At 39.4% G+C, this 7,158-nt stretch overlaps 1 protein-coding gene across 1 annotated transcript; it reads right to left on the minus strand.

Annotated features, from left to right (window-relative positions):
* Positions 1–395: 395 nt before the first annotated feature.
* myl9b (myosin, light chain 9b, regulatory) lies at positions 396–6,875 on the minus strand. The gene is made up of 4 exons (XM_083938858.1): positions 6,750–6,875; positions 3,196–3,400; positions 2,452–2,613; positions 396–2,361 (listed from the first exon to the last, which is right to left on the minus strand). The coding sequence occupies exons 2-4, from the start codon at positions 3,377–3,379 to the stop codon at positions 2,186–2,188; spliced, it is 522 nt and encodes a 173-aa protein (XP_083794984.1). The 5' UTR covers positions 3,380–3,400; positions 6,750–6,875; the 3' UTR covers positions 396–2,185.
* Positions 6,876–7,158: the final 283 nt, after the last annotated feature.

The raw sequence follows: 7,158 nt of genomic DNA on the forward strand, positions 1-7,158 counted from the left end.
ACTGCACATTCTATTCCAATTCAAAACATGAAGACAAATTTATTACATTATTACTTTACAGAAAGTGAAGAATGAATATTAGACTGCCCGATTCCCAGAAAAATAGGTTATACAATGAAATGTTAGTTTAGCGATTCACAGGAAAGCTACATCTTCGTGCATTTTTCAGTTTATACAGTAAATGTTTTAGTCAAGAAAATTGAGATACTGCTATTTTTTTTAAATAGCCTAATATTTTTTCTTCACTCTCTGTAAAGTAATAACACATTTGATAAAGTGTTCTTCATGTTTTAATTTGGAATAGAATGTACAGTGTTTCCAGTGCATTTGCATGCATGGAAATAAAAGCCATTAAAAAAATGTTGAGCTTTACTCACTTTTTTTAATCACGCTGCTATTATTTTGAACACAAATGTATATATAAAAACTTCTCAATAGTCTGTGCAATATATGCCTTAAACTTTAAATGTGTTTTTTATAAGCATTTCAAAGAAATAAATTCAATTAAAAAACAAAAGTTATTTCTTTCTCAGTCTTTTGTTGACTATAAAAGATAAAAATCAGATTTAATTTTGTGACCTAACCTGAAAAGAAAACCTATATTCTCAGTTACCTTCTCCCAGTATATTGGCCTGTTTCACAGTAGGGTCTTGGTATCGTGCATGCTGGCTCATTGTTACTGTTGTGGCTTACTGGGACACTTTCTTAAAAGATGGATATTATTAATATTAACTGTGCATTTCCTGCGACAAAATGTCTGCTCTGAAACAGGCCCATGGGGCACAACATTAAAGTTACATGTTCTGGTTATTTCACATTCCTATATATGTTTTGTCTGAACATTTCTCCAGGGATCAATATTTGAATTTGATGACAGTTGGGTTGTTTGGCCATCGTCAATCAAATGTAATCAAACCACACCCATGCACAATAAAAATGTCAAATTTGAGTAGTGGAGTGTTACACTCTGAATAAAGCTGATATTTCCAAAACTTTAACTTTGTTTATTTAGTCATATTTATATTTGCTGTGTACTTTAAAAAAAAATGATACTTTCAGTTATCAGATAATCCGAGGAATCAAGTGGATCAGTGGAATGTATCTGATGTTTTTTTGGAAAGACAACCTGTTTAGAGACATATCACAGAAAAGCTATTCATCCTAGCAAAGTAAAGTTGCACTGAACACAGGGAATGTGACTGACTTAAAGGACTGTACTAATGTTATTGCCTGTTTTAGCCAATTTACTTTAAAATGTCCCATTACTTCCAAACATTGTTTTTAATCTTCAAAATTTCTACAGTTTATCATTACTTGCAGTAGTGAACATTTAGTTGAATAACATATCCAAGCAGGTTATTTTTGCTCTTGTGTACAGTCCTTTGGAAAATGGTGGTAGTGTAACATTATACTGCTTTGTAGGACGAAGAGCTAAATCATCCCAAAACACGGATTATGGTGTAAGCATGTCGAGTAAATTAGGAGACACTGGTTTGAAAAAACATGTTACAAAAAAACCCCAGTCAGACATCTTTACTGTTTTTGCGGTCAACGGCATGAATAAACATACTTTATTTTCTTGAGCAACAATTCAAGCCTGGAATCCTTCAACAACACAAACATACCTGATCCTTCAACACATACACAACCAACTGATGGGAGGAAGAGTTTAAAGCTCTACTAACCACCATCAAGCAAGTACTTGTCACTTTTAATAATCACAATCGGAATGATTACATTTTATCCCTTTCTAACATAGGTACAGGGAAAATTACAGATGTGGAGACTTGTTGCAGTGCTTGTGCAGGCGCGGTAGCTAATTGGCAGGAAGAGGTAAACATTGCTGGTACTGTATGTAGCACTGTATCTTACAGTCCAAAAACAGCCCCCGCACACATAAATGATGTTTGATGCATCTCAAACATCCAACCAGCAGTCAAAGTGGCTGAAGCCGCAGTAGACTTGTAGCTATGTGGATCCCAAATTAATCCCAAGACCCTACCTTTTTAGAAACATGTTTAATTGTAAATAACTAACACAATGACCACCTCTGCCCTTTTGTAAACACTTTGATTCTATTGCTATTCAATTTCTCTAAGACCTACAAGGTCCATATAGGTAGGAACTAGGGATTGATTTGCGTTGCAGTATGTATGCGGGGGCCCCCTGAGGTCACCGGCTCCCTCTACATGTCATCCTTATCTTTGGCACCGTGTTTGAGGATGCGTGTGAACTCTGCATAGTTGAAGTTGCCCTTTTTATCAATGGGCGCCTCGCGGAACAGCTCGTCCACCTCTTCATCTGTGAAGCGATCACCCATGGTGGTCAGCAGCTCTCTCAGGTGGTCCTCGTGGATCACACCTTGGACACAAATAATACTCACTAAGTTCCGAACACTGAATGTAAAAGTACCATGACCTGTGTGTGTGCAGTATTTTGTTTATGACTCACCAGATCCCTCCTCATCAAAACAGGCAAAGGCATTGCGGATGACGTCCTCAGGGTCGGTTCCGTTGAGCCTCTCTCCAAACATGGTGAGGAACATAGTGAAGTTGATGGGCCCAGGTGCTTCACTCATCATCCCCTCCAGGTATTCATCAGAGGGGTTCTTACCTGAGGACAAAAAAATACTGTCACATGTACTCTACTTTTTTGGGTGACCACACAAAACCAAGAAGTGTTTTTCTATCCAGCAGTGTTGAAGGAACCTTTTAGAACTATATTTTATGCAATTGTTTTTAATTTAATATACAGGTAAAAGGTACATTAAAAACACACTACAGCAATTAATCATTGCACTTTCACACAGTTGGGATACTTGGGAGAGAACAGCAGAGGCCAAAATATCCTCACATTTAGTTCCACTGGATCCTACATTTTCCATAATGTTGCCCTGTAGCATCTTCCACTACACCCCTGCTAAATGCCCATGTTTTTCACACGCCTCACTCCTAGCTTGTAATAAAGGCTTTCTGTTATGAATGGTTAGTTTCAGAGCCCAGAGTTGTTCTCAGACTTTAAAGGGCTCTTATTTAAGCTACAGAATATATTATACAACTGTTCACAGGCTGAGTAGTACTCCTCATAACGACAAAACTAAACTTCTTATGTAAAATAAATGGAGTGGCCCTTTAAAAGCTGTGTCATATTTCTGCTTTCAAACTAAATGAATTGTAGTAAGAACAGGCCACATACCCAGAGAGGCCAACATGTCATGCAGATCCTCCTTGTCGATGAAACCATCTCTGTTCTGGTCGATCATGTTGAAGGCCTCTTTGAACTCCTGGATCTGAGACTGGTCGAACATGGCGAAGACGTTAGAGGTGGCCCTCTGAGGACGCTTCTTGGTGGTCTTTCCCTTGGCACGCTTGCTTGACATGGTGGCGGCTGGGGTCTGGGCCTGCACACATTCAAAGGGCATGATTCATGGATTAGATTGTAATAATGCTGCACCATCAGGGATAGCATTGCTTGAACATATTGCCTGTAAACGCAGCCCTGGCATGAATACTGATTTCAGCATCCAAAGATGTGTTAAATTGTATGCATATTTTTACAGTGCTAAAAACTGGAGCACTGCATCCATGTAGCTGTTATTGTTTCTCTTTCATTTGCCCCAGACAGGAGAATATTTTTCTCCCGATTCCTCTAGTGGGAGAATCACACTCCCTCTTAATGTCGGGTACAGTGATAGGTGTGAAAACGACATGTCTCCACACCACAGTGCATACTGTAGCTACCTTCAGATCCTTCCAGAATTAGACCTGTCACTCATGTTCAGGTCTACAGGGATTTGTCATACGTGTGTGTGCGGGTGTGTTCTGTGATTGTGTTAAACCCAGAGGGCAATAGCCCACGGATGATAGAGAGACGGCTGGACAGGCAGGAGGGAGCAGGTGAATGTGGCGGATTAGTCACATATGAGGTATGACATCGTGCCCTGAGAGGTGCCGAGGTCATGTGAATACTGTCTGTGGCACGATAAGATCATTTACTAACCCTTTCCTGATGATGCAGTGTTTTGTTTTTAGTCTTTAATTTACAACTTGAAAATTACATTATTTTAGCAAAATTACATTTTCTTTTTTGTTAACAATCTTAGACTTTAGTAGAAAATTATGTCTTCATTCATCTTCAAATGTACGGTACTTAGTCCTTGAATGGAAAACTATAAAGATGATCCCAAAGTGTTCAATCAATGTCCAGACGAGAAACTACAGGTGCATAGGATCATATTTATGAACTAATAGATATCACCATGACACTTCCCATTATATTAAGACAATTTTTCAAGTTTTCTGAAATGTTATGTTTAAATATGCAAATTAGACATTATCTAATGTTAACTTTTGGTGAATTTAGGGGAAATCTACAGACAAACAGACATAATGATGTATAATAAATACGTAAATGTGTTTTTTTTTTTCATTTTCTTTCCACTAGTCTAAAAGAAGAAAATCACAACATTGACTGATACGTGAAAAAACAATGTTTTTGCCTGGTGTGTCTCGTCTTAAAGACTGTGGCAACTGAACATCCCTCAAACAAACAGTCTTTGTTAAGATGACACAGGAAGGTTTTTGAACAAAAAAAACAACAATGAAGAATGTTCATCTCCAGTGGGCTCAGGTCATGTGAAGTTCTACATGTTGATATTCATATTAGGCAGAGTAATAATAGGTACATTTCAAATCTGTTTATTTAATTCTCAAATAAATAAAGGACTTAAATTGCCCTAACATGCAATCCTATGTCTACACTTAAATGTATACACATTGACCACACATTCAAATAATTTTTTTCTTGTAATCAGAGAAAAATGTTTAAGGGGTCCTTCTGGTTATCAACAGAATTTAACACAAATTTCTGTATACTATTACATTAATTTAGTTTGTATCGCAGCAAAACACACTTAATTTTATAGCACATTACAGTCCTGGCTACACTGCAGTGTACTCCAACCCTTATGAATATCTCTTCGCTGTCCTATATTCACCAAATGTCTGTCTCCATGGACGCTGTCTGTGTGACATTGTCTGTCATCATATTTCATATTTAATGGGCTGGAGTAGTCCTACATTTTTTCTGACTGCAGTCTCTGTTTCTTTGCCTGTCCCTTAATCTCACCTCTTTTTCTGTGGATATCTATACAAATGAATGCTGCTGTATCACCAGGGCAGAGTTACGACTTTTATTGTCAATGTAAATTAAAGTACAACCAGACGGTTCTTCCCAGACTTTATTATCTTGATGTATAATCGCAATAGCATTTACATAAAGATATTCAATCCAGAAATGGACCTGTGTGTTTGGGTGCCCAGTGTAAAAGGTTACAGGAAGGAAATCCACGTACCTTTACTATACACACACACACACACACACACACACACACACACACACACACACACACACACACACACACACACACACACACACACACACACACACACACACACACACACACACACACACACACACACACACACACACACACACACACACACACACACACACACACACACACACACACACACACACACACACACACACACACACACGTTGAATCAGTCTCTCCTTTTATTTCACTACTGTTTGGCTGCTTCTCTCCCTTCATGTGCCAGAAAACAGTAGAAATCTGGAAGGTGTGTGTTGTTGGCCCATAGCCCTTCTATTCTCCATTTAACAGTCGCAGAGGAAGCTAGAAAACAACAAACAGTATCTCGCTCCAATTTTAGGTTCCATGGAAAAGAGGAATTCCACTATCTCATACTTGTTTGGCTCCACTGATACAGTACAGTAGGGTACTGTCTTTTGAGAAAGACTGATTGGTGTTTAACTAGCAATCAATAAGATGTATTGTTTGACTTTAGTGTGATTATTTCATAAACTTATATTAGACAACACCCAGTTTTGGAACTATGGTGATGTGAGCATTTGGCTGTCGTGCCTAATCTTGGCTTGTACTGACAATCCTATTTGTTCTCTGTCTAACACAGTTCCTCTGTGAGTCCTTTCATCCAGTGGAACGACAAAGCTCCTCTGTCCCTTCACCCAGCAAGAACACAACACAACACACACACGCACACACACACACACTTTGATATCACCAAACCGTCAGACTGTCATCCCGTCATCCCTCACTCTAACTCCAGGTCTTATAGGTCACCACTGAAATGCCAACGGTCAGGAATTCCAAAAACAAACAGAGTGAAGTAGAAGTTAAGCTCTCATCACCTATAAAAAGACATTGTTAGAGGTGTGTGTGTCCATGTGTTCGAGAGATCTAAATGGGTCTGCTGCATTCTGAAATTCCTCTGTCTAATGTGCCGTAGTGATGGAAGTAAACATACAGTACACATATACAGCACACATATACAGCACACACATACAACACACACACACACACACACACACACACACACACACACACACACACACACACACACACACACACACACACACACACACACACACACACACACACACACACACACACACACACACACACACACACACACACACACACACACACACACACACACACAGTAAAAATTAATAATAGATGCACTGAAGCTATCTGTTACTCTATCCTTCCCTTCACTCCCAGCACTGACAGCTGAGCTTTGTACTACTGAACTCTGATCATTTACACATCCATTCCTTTTATATAAACACATAAAATATGAGCTTGTTGACACTTTGTATACACAATATGCAACCCACTGGTAAAACTCAGCTTTCTTTCTCACCTTCGCTTCAGGTAGAAATATCAGGTAGTCCCTCAAACTTCTTTTGTCAGGGTCCAACACAGCAGTGCAAAGGGAAGCAGGCAGTCCTACTGGAAAGTTTGTTTAAAGAATCAGACTCCCGGTCGGTCCCTCCCCTTTCTGCCCCGGCCAATGGAGGGAGTGGCCAGGCCATTTCTCCATACAAGGCTAAAGAATGCACAGGCTGCAGCTCGCTGCTGCCACAGACGCTGCCAGGATGTTTGGGGAAAAGGCCGAAATGACAGGAACTACGATAAGGCTGCCTTATTTAGAGAAAAGGGCCCAAACATTTATGGGAGGCTGGAGTGTGGAAAAATGGGGGAGAGAGAGCTGTGAGCAGATGCAGATCCGTTTTGAAAGCCAGTGTTTCTGTATATTCCTTAAATAGGCG

This window comes from Echiichthys vipera (genome assembly GCF_963691815.1).
Source record: "Echiichthys vipera genome assembly, chromosome: X".
In the NCBI taxonomy this organism is placed as follows: Eukaryota; Metazoa; Chordata; class Actinopteri; order Perciformes; family Trachinidae; genus Echiichthys; species Echiichthys vipera.

Bases quoted from the DNA above. Each gene is read 5' to 3' on its own strand.
- myl9b (XM_083938858.1), bottom strand. From the start codon at position 3,379: ATGTCAAGCAAGCGTGCCAAGGGAAAGACCACCAAGAAGCGTCCTCAG. The intron at 2,614-3,195 runs GTATGTGGCCTG...TTTTGTCCTCAG, and splicing joins TGACATGTTGGCCTCTCTGG to GTAAGAACCCCTCTGATGAA. The intron at 2,362-2,451 runs GTGAGTCATAAA...TTTGTGTCCAAG, and splicing joins TTTTGATGAGGAGGGATCTG to GTGTGATCCACGAGGACCAC.